General features: G+C 39.9%; 1 protein-coding gene across 3 annotated transcripts in view; it reads left to right on the plus strand.

The window, feature by feature from the left end:
- nphp4 (nephronophthisis 4) overlaps nucleotides 1-22,716 on the plus strand; it is a 179,899-nt gene that overhangs the window by 129,205 nt on the left and 27,978 nt on the right. For all 3 annotated transcript variants that reach the window (XM_044210968.1, XM_044210970.1, XM_044210969.1), the window contains exons 17-21: nucleotides 3,403-3,563; nucleotides 4,454-4,631; nucleotides 15,041-15,175; nucleotides 18,492-18,691; nucleotides 20,382-20,605. In XM_044210968.1, the coding sequence (XP_044066903.1) occupies nucleotides 3,403-3,563; nucleotides 4,454-4,631; nucleotides 15,041-15,175; nucleotides 18,492-18,691; nucleotides 20,382-20,605 (898 nt within the window). The remainder of the gene's footprint in view (nucleotides 1-3,402; nucleotides 3,564-4,453; nucleotides 4,632-15,040; nucleotides 15,176-18,491; nucleotides 18,692-20,381; nucleotides 20,606-22,716) is intronic.

Genomic DNA, 22,716 nt, shown 5'->3' on the forward strand with positions numbered 1-22,716 from the left:
ACAGAATGTTACTATAGTATATGCTTTCAGCTGTCTGTGAACATCAGACCAAAACCAGTCGCGCACACACACACACACACACACACACACACACACACACACACACACAGGACAACGTGTTATCGTAAGCTGTACACTAATAAGGGACCTTTGAGCTTAGATTGTTTTATTACATAAGATACAGTTAAATTTACGCAATGAGAAATCCCTAAAATGCCCAGAAAAAATGGAAATTTGAAAAAAAGCAAACTCCATCTATTGATGAAGTTTATTTGATATGATGAAAAGTTTCATAACAGCTACTAAATGGAACTTGTGAGGAAGGTGTTTTCTCAAATTCAGGTTCTCGTTTAGACTGTTAGCAAATTCATTCATCCATCCATCACTTGTCACGTGTCAAAAGCTAAACCTAAATAGATAACTGATTCAGGTTCTAAAAGTCTATTCAATACTAGAGTCAGATTTAAGATAAACCTATGGAGCCCCAACCCTAACTTTAAGTATTGGCATTTGCCTTTGTTTTGAACCCTAATATACACTCAGTGGTAGCAGTGGTGGCCTCGGAACAGGCTGTCTGAATACATGCATGCATTATGGGAATACTGCGAGAATATGTGTGTGTAAGTGTGTATTTGAAAAAAGAAAAGAGTTTTCTTTAAGTTCATGTGTGGAGAGAGTCAGAAGGGCTTGCTGGTGTCTGTAACACAGCAGGGCTCTCACCAAAGGACCTTATTATTCCACTTCTATCCAGCCAGCTGCTTCTCCGCACATTCAATTTATGGGAATAAAGACGGTGTGGGGGCTTTGATACGGAGTTGAAGGGATGCTGTGGGGTAGAATTCTGGAAGTCAGGTTGGCATATAGTCCAACACTCACACTTTAATAGACACACGCGGTAGCATTAACGTGCCTCTGCAGGTTGGGTTTGGTGCAGCAGACTGTACATTGTACCCACTCACCAGCTGAGTTGGATCACTGATGGGGTCCATTTCTTTTGAACTTCTCAGAGTTAGAGGATGAGTCAGCTTTCACGTTGGTACATTGCAGAGCCGTCATCAGAGAATCACAGGGCACTCGTTTTACATTCTCAAAATTAATCTGGGCTTTTACTTTGAACTGATTTAATCAAGATGAAATGGCTGGTGTATGTGTCCCTGGATGTGACCTTGCAGAACGCGGGCAAAATAACAAATGGCTAATGATATAAATACTAAATATCTACTGAGATTTATAGCCACTCATTGTCCTCAGAATAGCTTCAGTCTTCAAACTGTGTGTATAGTATTTTCTTCATAAAAGAAAACCTTTTTCTTCTGAGTGATGAAGAGGGAAATCCACTCCCCAAAGGTCCAAAAGTGTTGATTGTGATTGTGCTGATTAAAGCCTTGACTTTATCCCGCTGTTCATAAAATCACTTTTGAGGTTTTTGGACAGTGTGTTAGGCGCCATTATTATCTTGAATTATAAGAACCCTAGGGTGCGTCTGATTTTGTGAAATGGCCTCATACTCCCTGGTTATTGTACTTCCAAGCAGTGCAATCATCAGACCTAATGACTCCCAGTAGATGGCTGCTGCACCAGTTCAGATCTGTCCACAAGGTTGATAGTTGGTTACAGATATTATGGCTCAATTTAAACTCATCTGGATTGAAGGAGAGGCTAAAATAATGATCAGGTTGTGCATCTTTACATGTTTTGTTAGTCAGTAGAGACATAAATACACTGGTTCAGTTTCTGAGACTGTACAGAACTTTTGTTGACTATCTTGCCATTTGCATCATTTCAGTTTATCATACAAATGTGTGACAAATTGAAGGGTGATTTTGTGTTGCACTTCCATAAAGATGGGAAAATTGTGAGAGAGAGATTTTTAGAAAGTTGTCAAAATCGATGTAGCAGAGGAGACTTTTATTCTCTAATATGGGTCAAGCTCCAAAAATACAGCATCCTACACTTCCCATGTCTTTCAAATCCCCGCCCGGTTTGTACACTGGTTTCCAAGTCTAAGCCCAGATAACCCTGATGATATCCAACTAGGGGTGCAACGATTATTTTCAATAATCTACTGATTATTGTCTCGATCGTTTGGTCTGTAAAATATCAGTAAAAAGTGCATGTAACCGGCTTCCAATGTCTTGTTTTGCTTGACTAAGACTCCAATACCTAAAAATATTCAGTTCAATATGGCATGAGACAAAGAAATCTCCACAATTGAGAAGTTGGAATGGGGAAAGTTTGGATAAAAAATTACTTTTTATTTAACAATTAATCGAGTATCATAATTTCCAGTTATTTTTCTGTCAATCAACTAATCAATTAATCGCTTCAGCTCTACATCCAAGCCATGACATGTCCATCCTACTGAAGTTATTTTCAGGTGACACAGAAGCATGGGTTGCTAGGACGAGTTAACTAAACGTTTTTTTAATGACAATTGAAGAAATATGCCGATGTAAGGGTTGTTATTTCTGTAAGTCGATTCAGAACAGCCAATACAGCTGCGCCTTTCTTATCCACACTTGTCACCATTTTTGTGACATTTTTCGGTAGCTATTTTTAGTGGATGTAACTAAGTAGCTAGCTATGTAGGATAGATGATGTCCCCATTCTTAATCCTGCCTACAAAGCTCTGAGTGGTTGATTGTTTCTTCAGCTGGAGGAAGCAGCCATCAATTACCACAAAACCACACTCATTTGAATCGCTGAACCAACCAGACATGTAGGTAGTAAATCAGAAGTCTTGAATGAGGCTAAATTATATAGTAGGTACACTGTTGATTTTTTGACCACAAGTAGCACTATTTAGCAGCGTTATTATGAGTGGATCTCCGTTTTGTTTGTATCATATGCACGCACACAAGGAAGTGGGCGAAGCGATAGGCCTACTCGTACCTGCCGACAGTTTAATGCTATGCCTCTGACTAACAGTTGGAAGCAGTAACACAGCAGGAAACACAGCAACATACCAGCAAGGAAGACTAAAACAGCTAGCTAGCAAACATGGATCTAAACAATACAGGTTTTAAATATTAAAAGAAAACTGCTTTGCAAATGTTTAATCAGGAAAGAAATGCATTCAACAGGTTTGTTCGTTTTGGTGGGAAATACTAAATGTAGAAATTACTGTTTTCGTTTAAAAGAAAACTCCACAGGGTACCTTTTAACTAATTTAGTATCTTTATAGTCAGGCTTTTTATGATGTCATATACATTGCAGTCCATTAACATTTGGAAAGTGACACATTTTTAGTTGTTTTGTCTCTGTACTCACAGTGCTCAAGGTGTTCACATTTATATTAGATTAACAGTATAGGACTCGTGACCCCTCTCATATATAGTTCACATTTTTGAACAGTGTATGTGTTTTTCTTTCCATGCTGATGTCTCCTCTCTCCTTGTCCAGGCTCTCCGGGCCTGCAGGTGCAGTTCAGAGTAGATGAGGGTTTCCTGAGGCCAGGAGAGAAGCGCTGGTTTCTGCGCTACCTGGCCCTCCACACCATGCACATCGACATCTGGGACAGCGACTCATTGCTCCTGATAGGTTCTACTGCCATTGAGCTCAAGGTAAAAGACTGAGGTCGACTTATGAATCAAATGTATCGAGATCAAACTCTGATTCCCACTCACCTGGTGTTCATCACAAGAACTTCCCAGAGTTAAGCATCAAAAAAAGAAAAAAAACCGCCTTCTATTTACACACGCATTGTCTACTCATGACATACCTTCATCGTAACGCAGTGCATCTGTCATGTATTCATGCAGGGTTTGCAGATTGTTTTTACACATTTAATAGAGTAAACCAGGCATCGCAGACACTACTGAATATAATGTCAAATACAAAAACACTTCACTGTATATTAACCAGGTTTCCTTGAAAACACAAAACATTTCATAATAGTTGTTATAAATGGTTTACCCTGTCTACTCAACAAGCACAAATGATCTTATTTTATGAGATATGCAAACATTGTATAAAAAATGTAAAATGTAAAGAAAAGTGTTTGTTTTTTTTTAATAGGAAAAGAGCACAAGTTTAAAATCTAGAGTGAGGCTCAGTCTCAAAGCCACTACTATCTAGTGTTGCTTACTGTGTTTTCCTCCTATTTTAACCTCTAAAGAAAAATGAACCACAGATTAAAGTATTTTTATTATATATATATTTTTTTGTCTTTTCAACTCTTTTGATTTGTTTTGCAACTGTGAAATTTGTTAAGTTTTTAATGAGAAAGAATTAAGGGAATAGTTTACAACTTGGCAGAGCTGTTTTGAACTTGATCATACAGTATCCATTCAGCAATAACTCAAACTCCCAACCATTCCTAGCGTATATGCACTTTTCTTGCTAGTCTGTCCTCATTTATTCATTTTTCCCTATGTCTTGATCAGTGTTTAATGCATACTTCCGAAGAAATGCATCTCATTTCCTTTACTCACACCCTATTTTGCATTCCCAGTATATGTTGCGTCAGGGTAAATCGGCGGTGCAGGCCCATCATGAGGTGGAGGTGCTGACCACCGATTATGTGGGAGAGGACACCCTGCTGACGAGCGCAGATTCGGGCCAACGGTTCAGCCCCATGACGGTCCACACTATTATAAGGGGCCGGCTGCACATGCGCACAGGCAACATAGGCAAGTACTGCAAGACTGTTTCTGACACTTGATACTGACACCAAATATTGACATGACCATGGCTAACATCAATACAGAATATCAACAGATCAACCAAACCAATTTCCTTAGGTGTGACAAAATGATGTCAACTCAAGGTTCACCTACTAGCTTTTTCAGACCTTTCAGCTGCATCTCACGGTCTTCACCAGTGAATGGGACTTGCACAGGTGTCATCAAGTGACCGAAGTATTGAACTTTGGTTGATATTATTTTGTCACACATATTGATCTCAAGGCCAAGAATAAATTTCCATGCTCAATGTCCTTAGGCTCTTCTGCATAAATAATCAATGATCTGTATTCCCTGATTGTGCTGATTGTACAAGTCATGATTGTTAATGGATATATGTGAAAGCCTTTTGATATTCTGTGTGTTGATACAGTTCTAGGGAGTGATGAATGAGCATAAAATGCTGTATGGTTAATGCACTTGCATGGAGTATTGAATAAAGTATTTGGTAAGAATTCATCCGACCAGCCAGATAGTTGTCTTGCTTTGTGTTGCTGTTAGCGCCTCCCGTATGGAGAAACTTGTAAATCAAATAGATAAATCTAGTACTGCCCCCATTGGGACACAGAAGAAGGTTGAAAGTGAATGCATGGGATGAGGGCTGTTGCAAATAGATGGGTAGTTGCATTACCAAAACATGAAGGTAAATGTAAGGAAAGTCAGGAAAAGAAGAGCTTGTATTTGTTTTAGCATTCAAAAGAAAATCTAGTTTCAATATCACCCAAATCTCCTTCTACCTCTGAAATATTTACAAAAGTGTTTTATATTCAGGTCATATTCCATTTGGAGCCTCAGATTATGAAGTAATGTTGTCTGTTTACTTTTATTGATGTGTAGAGTTGGAAATGACAGTGAATCCCCAGGGCTGCTGCTGCTGTTGAAAGTTCCCATTTTCTGGAGGTGTGCAGGCTTGCAAAGCAAACACTGTGCCAAAATGAAATATCTTGATGTGATAGTTCCACTCCGTCTAGCAACTGAGCACCTTTCCTCTTCCCTTGCACTCATCCAATTTGGGCCTTGCGTGCCCCTGCGGCGCGATGGCAGCTGACGATAGCTTCCTCCCCATTAATCAAGTGCTGAAACGATACTCCCTCTCATAAACAATGCATCATTCTCTGGGCCTCAGAAACTCTGCGGAGTGCCATTGTTGGGGCTAAATATGCCAGCACTTATCACTCAAAGCAGGTTGAGAGTGCAATGGGTTATTGGGTGTGCTTGGGGTGGAAGGAGGAGAGTTGTGTCTGGCATGTAAATTCCAATCAAGGCTCAGATATCCATCAGGCGCCCTGGCCGACAGTCAAAATCAATTTGGGGAGGGAGGACTCGAAAGCACTTTTCTTTGTTTCTGCTTCCATCTGTTGCTGCCTTTCTCACATTCACACTGCTCTCTTCGCTCTTTATCACTGTGTTCCTGTTTTCTCCTATTCATCTATTTACCTCTTACCCTTCCATCACACGCTCTCTCTTACACCCTCATCTGGCTGTTTGTTTTCTTCTCTCACCACCTCTATATCAGTGTTTTCTCTTTCTTTCATAAATCATAAATCAGTACTATGTACTTATTTGGTGGGTTGTAAAGGATCTGAAGCTCGGCCATTAATGCTCACTGGGGTACGACAGTTGGATTTGCTGTATGAGACTTTGACAGACATTTGATAGGAAGGACACACACAGAGACACACACACACAAGCATGTGTGCATATCAAATCACTCACACATGCCAAGAAGGCATGCACTCATGCAAACGCAGACATATAGACAGGCAGGCGTAGCAGAGCGTGGACCGGTTGTGTGATGAGGCAGGGTGGCAGAAATAAAAGGCAGACAGGTAGAGTATATCAGCGACATCATGTGAGGACCCTGTAACTCCAATTTTTTGTGATTTCCAAGTTCAGTAGAAGGATTACATGGCTTCTCTATGGATTGGAAAAATTCTACCACTCCTAAATCCCCACTGGATGGACTCAAAAATTGACGCTGGCCAAGCTGAAAGGCAGGCTGTATTTCTGTGTTGACACTGCGCAGATACAGCCCCTGGATTTTAGCTCGAGAGGTGAAGGAAGGTTGCTTGAAAATGGTCGATGACACAGAATGCGAGAGAAAAGAAAAAGTGTGTGGCAGTGTGACAGGAAGAGTAGCTAGAGCCATAAAAGCTTTTTTTCCAGCAAGGCTGAAATTTCTTTTTGTTGTGAGGATCTTGTCGATTTAGATTAATGTCCTGATTTAAGTTTAGCCATGTTGACTAGTTTATTGTGTACCGTAAATTCTTGAACATTGACCGGGGCCTGTAATTAGCTGTAGGCTTTATCTGAAACAGGCTTATATTATATTATATTTTACTAACAATCCTCTCTGTTTTCTACGACGGCATATTTAGGTTCATTGTAGGTAAAAAAAAGAAAATTTAATTAAGGAGCCGGGGAAGGGGGGTAATTTACCAGAAAAAACTGAGAACTTTCAAGATTAAAGTCTTAATTAAAGTCTTAATTTACAAGAAATAAAACTTGGATATTCTTTGAGATTATAAAGTCATAAAATTGCGAGAAAATAACTCAGAAACTGTCTGAGATTAAAGTCACAAATTTATAAGAAAAAAACTCAAGACAAGAGTCAGTGCAGACATAAGAGAAGACGTGGAGCTTTCAGACAGTTAGGCAGATATGAGGGACTGCAACAAGCCACTTGAACGCATGTGTCACATCTTAGTCATTGAAAAATGTCTGCAGTTCGTCCCCAGTTTTTTATGCTTTTGGTCTTTGAACAGAAGGAAGTATCTCATAATACTGGTTAGTAGCTTTGATGTGACGGCTGTTGTTATTAACATCTGCATACATACTTTAATAGAGTACAGAGCCTTTAATAAAAAAAAATCTCGCAAATTTATGACTTTATAATCTCAGACAATATTCGATTTTTTCCTCATAAATTTGTGAGTTTTTTCTCGTAAATTTACCACTTTAATCTCGGAAATTATTACTATTAGTATTATTATTACTCAGAATATTACTCCCCTCCCCCAGCTCCGTATTTTTTTTCTTACCTACAGTGGCCCTAATATATCGTCGTAGTTTTCTGATCTGCTCCTGTTTTAATTTGTTCTTGATGCCGCTTGCTGTTAATGCAGACTCAAAACTTCCTCCATGTTTACCTGCCATTTTGAGTTTAAATTCAGCATACTCTACATTTCCACAGCACTAATTCCATCAGTACAACAACAGAGTCATTTAATAGTCAGTACTCTGCTGTTTCTCTTCCCTAACAAAAATGTTGTTTTCATTCACTGTTTTCAGTCGCTTTGAATTTGCCGTTTTTTAAATCGCTGTTAAGCTGCAGTCAATGAAACTCAACACTTCCTGCACAGATGTTTCACATTAAAATCCTTCTAGTGACTAGTAATCCCTCCCATTCCTGCTAGGCTTTTAATTGGAAACTTCTACAGGAAGTGTTGAGTTTCAGTGGCAGTAACTTAAAGGGGTAGTGGAGATTCATGATGTACTTATCGATAGTCAGTGTATTACCTACGGTAGATGGGGGTCGGCGCGCAGCCAGTTTGGAGAAGCAGACAGACAGACGCTCAGCTCTGTATTGTTGTGAATGGGGATCAACAGTAATACGTATTTTAACCGCCAAAAAAGTTTGACCTAAAAAATCAATATCAGTCTAAGTGTACGCTATAAAGGTACATTTCTCACCTCTTTACCATGCTGTCAGACAGCCCTTTCCTTTGGCACAAAATTTTCTCAACCGCGGGACTTCTGTATTCCTACGCATATGCGCTGCTTCGGCGTAATACAGTATGTATATATGTATAGGAATACAGAAGTCCTGCAAGCCTCACAACAATACAGAGCGTCTGTGGCGGAGCAGCTGTCTGCTTCTCCAAACTGGCTGCACGTGATTGAAATGAATTAGGAAATGAAAACCATATTTCTGTTTAAAAAGAAAAAATCAGTGCAGCACAGTGGTGAGTATAACATGACTCTGTTGTTGATGGAATTAGTTGCTGTGGAAATGTCCGTTATTCTGCTTTTACCATGTGAGCCATGGTGTTACACAGTCACCCACAAATGAATATAAGATTTAAAAAAAATTATTGATATATGATCATATCGTTATTTATATAATCATGTGAATCTCTCCCCCACAATGCAATTACAATTCATAAGCAATGCAGTCCTGACTGCATACTACTCTCTCCTTTTTCTTTTTTCTTTTTTTTTTAATTTCAGTCATGCATGCTTTTAATCATGTCTTTACTTCGCTGTGTTGGGAATTCATCAGAATTAGGCTTTATTAAAAAAAAGTGAGTGGCAGACTGTCATTTCCAAATGAGAAAGAGTGAAACACCAAACGATATCCTTTTTAATCATCACAAGGTGGGATTGACAAGTAATTAATTAAATGATAATGATATACGCTGTCAGGCCTATTCAATCATTCTGTAAAGCAGCTTTTATTAATAGCGTCTAAAGGACCAAAGGAAGTGGCCTAATCAGAATAACAGAGTTGTGAAATTGTGGCTGGAACATGGGGGGTTTGGTTTTGCTGCGTATGAGGTCTTGAGGAAGGAAAACTGCACTCCCACACAGAGAACTGTAGGAGCAGATGAGGAGTGTATAAACCATGACGACCACCTGCTCGTTCCATGAAACTGATCGACTGGTGAATCCAGAGGAAAGCTACAATGCTTTATTGATTTCATCTGCTAAATCCACATGAACTCTGAGTGGAAAATGAAGATAGAGGCAGGGGAAGAGACACGTTAAAGAGACATGTTTAACCTTAATACAATGGAAAACTGTGCAAGAGCTCAACATTTGGAAGCTGGTACTAATATTTTGTAGCACCCGCCAAAGTCTGCTGTGTCAGCAGTATGTATCAGAAACTTTGTCCCAAAGATAGAAAATAGAAAACATTGAATAATCTTTGTAATCCATGATGTCATTATGATGTCAATCCCAGAGTTTTTCCAAAGACTGATACTGTGGACTGATTGATGGCCTTTTAACAGTGATTAATCACATACAATAATACATTGTCTCTCTAAAACAAACATGCGAGCAAACACAACATAGATAGATGACAGATGGAAAGAAAGTAAAGGATTGATGAATAAAAAGTAAGCGAGGAAAGATAAGCCATTTTCATAGATTTGAGGCTGTAGAACAAGTTAAGAAACCACATGACAGAGGGGTATATACTGAACTCAAAAGCAATGATGCCTTCATTAGGATTCTGTTTTCTGCTCACACTTGCCCTGAAAATTTCTGTCTGACATGTTCTGCAGATGTGTGTTACAATATGTAATGTATAGCTGTACATTGACCAGCCAAATTGCCATAAAATTTGATATACATATTCATGGTCCCTGGAGGATAATTCTTAATCATTTTGGTGACAACCATTTAAGGGACAGTTCACCCCAAAATCAAAAATACATATTTTTACTCTTACCTGTAGTGCTATGTATCCATCTAGATAGATGGTTTTGGTGTGAGTTGCCAAGTTTTGGAGATATCGGGCGTAGATTTTTTTAATATAATGGAACTGGATGGCACTCGGCTTGTGGTGCTCAAAGCGCCAAAAAAAAAAAAAAAAATAAAAATACATTTGAAATACTCAACAGCAATATCTCTTTCCAGAAATCAGGACCCGGTTACTCAAGATAATCCACAGACCTTGTTGTGAGCAGTTTCATGTAGGAACTATTGGTAGAAAGAAAACAGTACATGAAACTGCTCACAGCAAATTTGTGAATAATCCATGAGCTTTCCTCTGACACAACCCTCAAGACAATATGTCAGCTTTGCTCACCAGAGATTTCGTAATCTAATGCTCCCAAGGGAACAAGTCACAAACAAACATTGTTGTATATTTATTTTTTATTGGCACTAAGAAATGTAGCCATTTTCAAGTGACACAGGTTCATCAGATTAAATCTTAAAGCTGCATTAATACATTTTTGACCACCTGGGGGCAGCAGATCAGCTGAACACACAACGTCTTACATATTATCATTGAACATGTTAGAAAACAGTTGCCTATTCACACATCCAGCAGACATGGAGCAACATTACCATTCATTTGGAATTATGTTTCTGGCCTCCTGACAGTTTTCACCCTCCTTTTAGCTCAGTTTCGGTCTCCCAACAAATCCTGAGGAAAATATCTGGCTCTTTTCGTGCTAGATACTCCATTATGTTCACCAACTAGCCACTTTGTTCTTCTGTCTGCTGTTTGGTGCAGGGCAGGTAGCGTACATGGTTTATCAGAAAAAGCTGCGTGCTCTGACTGGAAACAAAGTTGTTAAGAGCAGAAGTTGCAGGCTGGAAAATCGAAACAATGAGCTGAATGACGGTAAAATGCTGCACAAAGCGAAGGGTAACTGCAGAGTTGGGTGATAATTCTCTGTGGGTTCATCACTCTGAGCGACCACATTACATATAGTCATATGATCCATTTTTTAATAAAAAATATTGATCAGGATAGCTTTAGTGCAACAAATTGGTGCTTATTTTGGCTGATAATAACTCTATTTTACAGGCATATAAGACTGTGAGCACTTTTAATATCCAATCTGGAAACATATTGGTAATATTTGCAGATAGTAAAAAGGCCCATATGTGACAGAAGGAAAAGCCTATTCATATAAAATCGTTTTGCTGACTGAGTTGTGTCTGTATCATTCCTCTCTAACTCTTGCCTTCTCTCTTGCTGTCTCTTTTGCTCCCTCCACACACATGCACCACACACTCTCTCTCGCTCTCTCTCTCTCTCTCTCACACACACACACACAAACAGAAAGCATGTATCTGCTTCAGCACAGTAGAGAAGACAGATTAGAACCTTCTCCAGACCTCACAGTGCTCCTCATCTGCAGCAGCCTGATAAGCCCTGGAGAGACTGAGTGTTGCAGGAGGAGAGAGTAGAGAGAATCCTGCCTAAAGCTGCCACTAGTGGAACAAAATATCAGTGAAATTTACCTAACAATTAGTTTAGCTAGGTGACTTCCCTAAGGGGTGCACATACAGTACAGTATGTCTCACTCATTAAGAGCTCTTGCTGTTGGCACATTAAGGCCTGACTTTATAAACCTTGCTTTTAGCCCTGAGGTGAGAGGGAATCCGCTTATTCTGAAAGGTCCGTGGCCTGGAACGGGGAGGCAGAAGAAATCGAATATTGCAGACTGCTTTGAAAAACCCCCTTGGTGCTTGCTCCCATTTGTTCTGAGGGCCAGTAAATCAGTGGTTTGTTGTGGCCTTAACCTCAAGAACTGCCAGCAGAGCAAAGAGGGCGGGCAGGTGGGGTAGTGCAGAGTAGGGTTATTGTCATGCAACACAGGAAAGTAGTCAAAAGATTTGCTAGAGTTCAGCCCTCTGGCACTGTGTTCACAATTACTCTCCTCCACACAGACAACACAGAGCAGCAAACGCTGTGCTGGGCTTTCTCTCTGCAACACAAACCAGGAGTATTAGCTTACATTTCAGTGATGAGGATCATCATCTCTGTCTTAACAATCTGCCAGTATGATTCAACAGTTAGGGGCGGATAATGTGACCGAGAGCAAGACATCCACGTCAACCTGGATTAGCACTAAAGTAGGTATTATCTGATGAGCCTAATGATGGTTCTAGTGATAGCCGATTAATTAAAATGATTGAATGATTTAATCAGAGGGTCACAATTGGGTTCATCATCAGTCCATTTGTTTTATTGTGGGCAAGTAGCACTGGGGTGTTCATCTTATCGCATCCTTGCAGGCTTATTGTATAATTCTATCCATCATCAAAGCATTTCTCAACACAAAAGAAAGCAGGCTGAAAGGCCCATAATGAGGCGTTGGGAATAAGATCTCTATGGCTTTGTTATTGATTGGAGATGTTTATGCGACGGCAGAAGTAATGTCTTCACAGTAATATTTGGAAATATAACTCAAACAAATACATTCGGCTGAGTAGTGTGGCCAGGGAAGGGTGATGGATGATGAGGGGAATGCATTGGGACGGCAGACACCTCACCCATTAATCTGCAGAACTGCGCTGTCGGTGTCTGTTTGCATGGCAACATCAGCTCCCCATTACTCATTTAGCTGCTACCCATTATCAGTTTGTTGATGAAGGACTTTGCCTCTAAAAGATTTGGAGGGTACTTTTGCCTCCCCTTCTAAAACTCCTACAAGCTCACTGAGGTGTCAGTTCTGGGCAGTAAAGCCACTTAATTGCTGCACTCACCATATTTCATATGAAAGCATCCCGGATGAGGTATCCCAGAACCTCTCAGAAAATTCTAAAACTTCTTACACTGCAATTAAGCACCTCAGTTGGGTATGTTGTGATGTTCCAAAGCCTAGAAACTGATGGGAGTAATGGGAGCAATGTGTCAAAGTGCACTGTAATTTAAAGAGCCGTAAACTTTAGTTTTAATTACTTCTTCAGTCAACTGTTGTAAATTGTATCTAAAGGATTCCAAGTGTTGGCCTCAGTTCACCTGTAAATTGCACAAAACAAGTCTTTTGACCTGTGGTATTTGAAAATGCTCTTGTGAAGATGGTACATGGCTGCAGGCTGGTGTGACAGTGAGCAATTACCTGTCACACTTCCATTACCCGGCATTTTGTGTATAAAGCACTGTTCAAAGCATAAGCAAGCCTTTCCCACAGCTACTGTACTGTAGGGGCTCTGGTAGGATGAATTAATGTCAGAGGAAAACCTCTACTCGTTCACTGTCTTAGTACAGGCGCACCCTGGAGTGCTTGCTCCACTTGACTTTAAAAAGAGGGGGGAAATGATGATTTTGCCATTTAGGAACAGAAAGGGAGACAAATAAGGTTGAAAGCTGAAGACAGTCTGGTTTTCGAGGGGCAGGTTTTGCAGGATAACCTCAAATTGTCAGCATGGCCATTCAGACAGTGACATAAAGCTTCTGCAATCACATGACTTATAGTGTTTTGAAGATCTTATTCTTTAAAAGAAAGATCTGTGCTGATGTGGTCAGCTCCCACCCACAGAAATATTTGTAGCTGGTTGCAGGTGATATTTAACATCTTTATGCTGAACTGTCTTACTGCATCTCTGACACCCAGCAGCACTAAACTAGACAGAGTCCAAACCATCAATCAGCATGATACTCATTGCGTTGCAAAATTTCTGTGTCCAGAATTTTAGGGCACTAATTAACCGCTGTAGGCTTGTCTTCGTGTATTGATCCTGCATCGAGTGTTCAAAGCCAGGGTTTAACCTGGACTGTGTTGACTTTGGCGCTGTCTACTGTAAAAATGTATTGTAATGTTTGTAATGTGACTTCAAAGAGAACTTTGGCCTAAAACTGATTTTTTTTTTTTTTTTTTTTTTTTTTTTTTGGCAAACTGGCCAGATCTGGCTTCAGATCCCGGTTTAGCTTGTTACTTCACGAAGTGGCAAACACCCAACTCAGGCTACTGCTGGAGTTACAGTACACAGATTTGGTTTTAAAATAGAATGAATCAAATCAAGAGATACAGAGATAACTGTGCTTCTATCAGTTATGATCCTGATACTGATACAGAGATAACCTGAGACATTATGTGTGATAAAACAACAAGCAAGGCTAATATATGTTAGATAGGCTGATGTGTCATTGTGTGTTGTCTAGCTTCCAGGACTGTCCTCCCGGATAATTTGGACAGGGAAGAAGGGGGTCCTAAGTATTTTCATTTGTCCCAAAAATAATTTTAAAAAAACTAGGTAGGTGAGATCCAGAGAACAAAAGAAAACGTAGGTTTTGTCTGCGGTGCTAAATATTTGAAGTTGGCTGTTATTGAAATAATTTTACAAATCTGTTGTTAGCATAATAGTTAGCTTAAATCAAGTTTTCTTTTTTTCCATAGGCCTTTTTTGTCCAGAAAATTAACAGTCAGGCTTGCTTGTCTGATGAATTTACAAAGCTTAATGATATGCTCAGTTCTTAGATGTTAAGCAGGAAATTAAAAAATGATAAAATCTTTAAAAGCTAACATTTGGAGTTTTACAGCAACATGTTGAATTGTATTTCTCTTTGAGCAGCTATTATCCTCTGTCAGTTAGTGTGATACAATAATTTCCCTTTTATTATTGATTATTTTATTTCGCTAACAGGTAGGTAGAGAAGTGTAAACCTGCAAAAACACACAAACAAAACAGGCGCTATTTCTTTTCTTGCCTGTAAGTGGGGCTGGTCGGCATGTATAGAACTGGTCTGACAATGACAACAGCTCCTTCTTGTGGCGAATCTGCAGCCTGTTACACGTGAATGAGTTAAAAGCAAGTTCTATGAGGTGCTTCACATGTAAATATAATCAGACACTAGATGGCAAACTAAAAACTGTATTTCTCTTCCACAGGGTGCCCAGTAGATCCTAGCAGGAGGAGGGCAGCAGACGTGATGCCGTCTCATTCTCACATCATCACACCTCGCAAAGTCACAGGTGGCTTCAGAGGAGGAAGCCTGTCCTCCAGAAACATACTCCAACTCAATGGCAAGCACTTTAATCCACAGCCCACTTAATCCTGTCTGTGTGTATGTACTAACATATCATTTCACTTTCGTTAATCGTTCACTTCATGTTCTACTCTACTCACCTTTCAGGGTATGTCTAAACACATGCTTATGTGTGTATTCTATGCCATAGAGCAATTAGTGTCTTTCATTTGGGTGGTGACCATGCTCCTGCCTTGATCAACTCAACCAGATCCATTTCACATTCTGTCTGTTGGCTGCACCACTGAACCACTCAATTTTCAGCCTAATTGAGCTTGCAGAAGGATCTCTGGTGGCTAGCCACAGTCCTGTTTGTGCTGTGTGTGTCTGTGTCTGCCTGTCTGTGTGTGTGTGTGTGTGTGTGTGTGTGTGTGTGTGTGTGTGTGTGCGCGCGCACTTGTACTTGCTACATAGTGAGGACTGAAACATGTTTTTTACCTACAGAGTGAGGACATTTTTGGAAAGTGAGGACATTTTGGCCGGTCCCCACAACAAAAAAGGGCTGTTTGAAGGTTAAGACTTGGTTTTAAGGGTTAGGTGAGAATTAGGTTAATGTTAGGGTGAGGGTAAGGGTTGGGTTTAGGCATTTAGTTGTGATGGTTAAGGTTAGGGTAAGTGGTTAGGGAATGCATTATGCCAATGACGGTCCTCACAAAGATACAAGTACAAGCATGTGTGTGTGTGTGTGTGTGTGTGTGTGTGTGTGTGTGTCCAAGCAGAGGAACACACACACTGGGGAAACCAATTTTTTCCTCAATTAGACAAGCCGTCACCAGTCAACTGGTGTGTATTCCTAAATTTGTCCTTAAAATGTGGCATCACGAAGAGTTGAATACAAGCAGATAATTGCTTATAATGATATAAAGTAAGTCTGGCAGCTCTCGAATTACATCACATGCTGAGGAGAACTGCTGTGTAACAATATTTTCACAAATATTTGCTCATAGCACACTACATACTAATACACTGATGATAAATATGCACATGGAAGCACGATAAAACAAACCTTCACTGTATAAAAAATGTTTACAAATGAAAGCATGCATATGTTCACTCCAAACATATTGCAATCATTTATTCACAGCTCTTGTTACTGAGCAAACACGATCCGTTCAGTGTTTGCTTTGTTTCTTACCTATCTCAGCCTCCTCCTCCCCACCTCCACCACCTCTCCACTGCTCTTGTCTCTCACACGCTGAACTCTTTCCTCTCTCCACTCCGCCTCCCCGTGCCATTTAAATATGCAATTGCTTTCACAGGAGTCTAGTCGCAACAGTAAGCCACGCTGTGTGTGCGAGTGTGTGCGCTCAGTTACACCCCTGTCCCACTCCTGTCTGCCTATAGCTCTGAAGGAAGCACTGAAGCCAGACACTATCTGGTCAGGTGACTGGCAGTCGACCCAGTGCCTCTTTGATAAGGAGACTTGGGAAAAATGTCCATGGATAGAGAGTGATACTGGGAGAGGAAAACAGAGAGAGATGGTTGGGTCATCACTGTAATAGATGTAAAAAAAAATCTATATTTCTTTTCTACATCAGTGAATGTATTTCCTCTCCATGTATTTCTGGTGTGTTTTTCTTTTTAAATTACAGAACGAGTAGTTAAAGCTGCTGGGCTGTTTGCTGATTGGTGGACTGAACCTAGATGGCATTGGCTGTTGTTGCTTTTATCAGTTCATTATGGTGGCCCAGAGAGGTCAACGCACTGCAGCTAAAGAAAACTTTGACCACACATACATCTGCAAAAACAACAAGTAAATTAGAAATACATTCACCAGTTTGACAACTCATGGGCAACATGAAGAAATGCACCGCGCACACAAATACAGAAACATTGCAAATAGTATAGAACAAAGCAGAACTGAGTTATAACACAGAATCAGTTTCCAGGGGACAAAAAAACAAAACATGAACACAAAGAATTTGTAAAAGGCTAACGTTTGGTGTATAGCAAATATCTCCAGTAATATTGGCGCCAGCTACCTATTGTGCTCCTGGGTATGTTTATCAGTTATTGCTGAATGTGTTTCTTAATTTGCTTGTGTTTTTTTGCCGCTGCACCGGTGATAGCCATGGCCTGAGGCATTATGTTTCGTTTCTTTTTTTTTTTACATACGGACGTCTCATTCTTGTGAACACGATATCTCAGGAACGCTGTGAGGGAATTTCTTCAAATTTGGCACAAACATCCACTTGGACTCAACGATGAACTGATTAGAATTTAGTGGTCAAAGGTCAAGGTCACTGTGACCTCACAAAACATGTTTTTGGCCATAACTGAGAATAAATTGATGATCATATTTCACAGTTGGTCGGACAATAGGTGACACGTTTGACTCAAAGGTCAAAGGTCATTGTGACCTCTAAATAGGTTTTTAGCCATAATGTAAGAATGAATTGGGCGATTCCAGATTTCACACACATGTTGACTGGGACAACACAATGAGTAAAGAATAACTAGCACAGTATGGGCTTTCCTCCATCTCGTCCATTCTGCCTTTTCACTTCCTGCCTCATTCTGAATTTCGAGCGCCATCGGAATCACGTGACTGCAAACAGCGTATTGGAGCATGCCCAGCTAATTGTGATCCTGTGAGTGAGTGAGTTTCTACAGCTCATAGAGAGGCTTCACATCTTAAACTGCCAGGAGAAAACAAAAGCACCACATTTTGTGTAGCTATACTCTCACATGTGTACCTGTTTACACATAATACATTTATGATAATCCTTCATTAATCAGTTAAAACTGGAATCATACATATGTATCATCAATATAGTGATAACTTCCATTTAGACAAAAAAAAGGGTTACATTTGAGCCCATCCGCAGCCCATCCTCACCTACTCACCTGGTCTTTTTTCTTTATTTAATCATCTCTGCGTTCATCAACTGATCAGCTGATGTACCCATCCACAGCCCATCCTCACCTACTCACCTGGTAGAGTTTTTTGCAGGATTAGGCTAATTTAATCATCTCTGTCCAAATTATTTGGTGACCAGTAGATGAAGCAGGTATTTAAATTAGATATTTTGGTGTTTGCAGAGGATACACAGCCATGGAGGTGGAAAATAATTTGGGAGTCTGTTCAGTAGGGCTTTGGCCCAGTTGTAGTGGTGCCAGTTGTTTGACTGGACTGTTGTCTGCGTACAAGCTGTTGTTTCTTGTGCTCCAACAATACTTTAATCTGTCAACGCCCCTCTCTCCCTTTGCACATTTGGTGGGTTTTTAGAACATATGGTCAAAATGGCAAAGACATTAGATTCCACTCTGTTCAGTAAATATATTCATGATTACAGCCTGTTTCTCCTTCACAGCGAGGAACACTGCGCAAGCACACAGACTGGAGATAGATGGAGATCGCGTGCCATTGTTCAAACGCGGGATCAGAGCTGACACAATCATGCCCGGGGAGCGCAACCTAAACGAGCCCGACGGTGGGCGCCGCAAGCTCAACTGCATGGCTGCTGTGCATCAGCGGGAGGGCAAGAAAGATGATGAAGCGGCTAAGGCCACGGTGAGGTCAAAATTTTCACTTGAGCCAATGGGAAGACAAGAATAGCTGCTTATCTGTAAAGCAGAGCCCGATAGTCTGTTCATGTGTGTCTTCTTCACTTAAATCTCAAATGGACAACAAAGACAGGACAACACCTCTCATTCTGGCTCTGAAACATGTCATGAGGGAGCTTTCATAGAGGCGTGGAGCGTCTCCCAAACAGCCTGCCGGTGTTACAATTCTCGTGGCGATGTGCCCTTCAACCCTCTGTGTTTTAGTGTTTGTACAAGAAGGTGTTAATTGTTCTTCTACCCGAAGGCACATATTGTACTTTCACCCATGGGTGCACATGCTAAATGTGATTTTGGCTGTGGTGCATGCCTGTCTCAGACATTTTACACATTACATTTCCTCTGGTAAGACCTGTGTTTCAGTTGTTTCACACCCCCATAACAGCCAATACTATGTGGAACATAACTGAGTCCTGCTCGCACAGGAAGCAGATTTGCGAGTTGCTTTGCAATTCAATTTGGATTTGACTTTTCTGGGCTGATAGCAACAACTTAATATGGTCCAGGTTTATCCCCGGCACAATTTCAGTGCGCTAGACCTGAAAACCTCAGTATTATATTTTCTCACATACTTAACTTTACCACCCTGATTTTGAAACTCAATTTGAGGTGTTTCATTTTTTTTTTTAAGACAAGTGTACCTACTGTCCAGAGTCCCTGGCATCATGTGGTTTATTGTAACCTTTACAATTTTTAAAGGGTTTGAGTCAAGCAAACAATACCGCAGTATACTCTTAGGTTCAAATTGCAGTGCATAGTTGCATTTATGATGAAATACAGATTTAATGATTGATGGATTCTTTTTGTTTGTCACAAACTGTCCTAAAAGGAAAAACAAAGTAAAAAACGTTTGTGTGTTTACTTTGCTCTCTGCTTTGGAATAGGGCTGCACAAACTTAATGAACCCAAAATTTGAGAAAACACTATATATGATATTGATTCCTTTTCAATATACCTGTACTAAGTGTTCCAAGGGTGATGGAAATTGTGGCTGTATGGACAAACCATTGAAAAATATAATTGTCTTAAAGATTTTGAAAAGGTTATTTCATGTGCACACCACTTGAGCAGATCATTAATTCCAGCTACACCATGTTCCAACTATAACATGTAATCACAATGTAGCCATGGATGTACTGGTCATAAAGAATGTATTATTATATGCCTTCAAATAGTCACTGAAATGTCACAGAGAAAATTCTGGTTTATTGCAACCTGGGCTTTATTTTCTTAGTTTTGCCCATAATTTCCCATAATCAGTTATGATAACATTGTACTCACCAAAGTGATTGCTGAGATTTGAGAACACGGCAACTTCACTACAAAGATGTCAGAAGGTTTTAAACTAGCCAACAGTTTAGCCAGATTATCTAAACCACTTTATTTGGAGTTAAAAGTGAGAGCGATCACACCGGAAATGTTAGTAGTCTCTCATTGCACAAAATATCTGTGTGTGCAAACTGCGCAAGCATGGTAGGTCAATATTAAACCAGGAAGTCGCTTTGTAAACTGTGATCGCTGTTTGCAATGGAAAGTTTGGATAATAATTTTACATATTTTACAGAATGTCATGATATTGCGTTGCCTGGTGTTACACTGGAACATCTTTTTCAGAGTTTGCCATTGTTGTTGGATGTTAGGATCGGACTAAGGAAGCCTGGTTTACCAAAGACCTTCATGAGATCAAACCCAGCGAAGAGCGCAGAAAGGCAGAGGGCATTGCCAACATGTTGAGCCAGGCCATCACCACCCAGCACCTGCTCTACGCCAGCCTGGGCTCTGCTGAGTACATGGAGTTTGTCCTTAAAAATCCCTTTAATGTACCTCAGACCGTCACCATTCACAGTGATGACCCTGAGCTCAGGTAAGACTCTGCAAACAGTGTGTTGACAGTAAGGTGGTGTCAGGCTGGCACCCCACTATTAACTGTTTGTTTAGTGTGATTATATTTCCCACTGACAAAGAGGATATCTGAGAAAACTATTATTGTGTTTGTTAGTCATGTGTTTCATCTTTAAAATTGGGTGGATTTTACAAGTTTGTAGGTGTGTCCCCAGTATAATATGCCAACTGTGAGCATGGGTTTCTGTATTGTTTGTGTTTTCCATTATCAGACTGTAACAAGCCGTACCCTACCGTGAAAGTGTATTCTCACGTTCTGAATGTGTTTCCAAAGGTGATGGTGTAGCTCTTGAGATAGTTCTTGAAACCTGTTTTCATCCTGCTTTAGGAAATTATGCTGCGTCCTCACTCTTAACCCTCCCCAATGTGAGACATATCAAATCCAGAACTTTGTTGGTTGTTAAGTGGTGGTTTAGCCCCTCCCCCTATTCCTCAAAATTTGTCCCCACCAGTCTTGGCATCAAGGGTTGCCTATAACACCTTGTGAATACAAAAGGCTTAACAGTAGAGGGCAGTAAAGCAACATTATACTGGACATGATCCATCGTTAACACAAGAGGAAGAAGGAAAAAGATGGCCCTCTACACTCTTGTCATCAATTTTAATGCATCTATTATTGGTACTGTGTATAACAAGTTGAGAGGGGCGTCTCAGTCTGTACCGAGTTAATTTACTGCTAACCAACTCATAGCTCTCCTTTTGGAAGGCCACTCCAAACCAAGACCGCCTCTCAAACAAAAGGTAAATTTGAGTTCCATGAAGCTTCATTCACATTAATAGCATTTGTCCTTGTCACCTGTACAATCTTTTTATACAGTTGCGATACTACACTGGACTTTGTCTCCACAATACTGTCCAGCTTTAGCTACACATATACCACTTTGTAGCCGAATGTTAATGCAGTGCAAAGTAGGCCTTTTTCACAGCAGACTTGTCATAGTAGAAAAAGCACAGGTGTTACTAATAACTTTAATGATGGCTCTGTTCTATTCAAGTATCCTAGTAAGTCATGACAGTGTGACAGTGAACATGCACAATGCCAGGACCCTGAAACTGAAGCAGCTAAATGGAATCAAACCATCATTAATTTTATTATTTATACCTGTGCTTTTCCTACTGTGACATGTCATGTCAAAGGCATATAAAGGTTGCCATGGACAGTAAAGGTTGCCATGGACAGTAAAATCTAAATGAGCTGGTTTAATTATTTGTCTTCTTCTTTTGTGGATGCAGATGCATTGAATACACTTCAGAATTTGCCTGTTAAAAAATGTTAAAATTAATTTGAGAGCACAAATTAGGTTTATTTATTTATTTTTTCCAGTGATACTTGTTTTACTAAGTTGCAACACTGACGGATCTTATTTTATTAATAATTTATTACAAAAAACCTGAGGCCTGCTCTAGGCCTGTCTTCTGTGTTTACATATATTTCTGAATTAAACAAACCTTTAACAACCTCAGAGTACGTAACAGGCTTAAATTCAGTTATCTTGTGTTAGTTTGTATATTTAAAAAACCTGTCGATCAGGTTGAGAGTGATAGCAGTTTGCACTACCTTTTTGTTTAGATTTGGGTCATGGATTGTGCCTTTAACAAGTTTCTCTTGTTGGCAAATAGGCAACAAAACTTCTTTTGTGGAACTGGCATTTGTAAATGAAATTTTTACCCATCAACATTCAGTTTTTATAGAATTTACAGTCATTTTAATTTTGATTTTGATGTTAAAAATATAGTTATAGTTATAACATTGACACAGTTAAGTAATTTATATTTTGTTTTATGAAAGCTTGTGTTGGTTATTAAGCATTTTATAGCCTGTATGGTTCTTGCACTGAAGTTAATTCCGGAGCACCTCTCTTATAAGGAAAACTGCTTTGCAAAAATGATTCAGAAATCCCATAATTTTTTTTTTTTTTTTAATATTAAAAATATGAAACACCAACACCAGAAAGACAAGATGAAGTGAAGTCATGAAGATGTTTGCTTGTGTGACTGCGTGTTTTATTTGGGTTGTGGGAGTCTGATTCACAGCTTGCTCACTGCTTTGATATGATGCATGTGTGTGTAGGT

Source organism: Siniperca chuatsi, linkage group LG10 (genome assembly GCF_020085105.1).
Source record: "Siniperca chuatsi isolate FFG_IHB_CAS linkage group LG10, ASM2008510v1, whole genome shotgun sequence".
Classification (NCBI taxonomy): Eukaryota; Metazoa; Chordata; class Actinopteri; order Centrarchiformes; family Sinipercidae; genus Siniperca; species Siniperca chuatsi.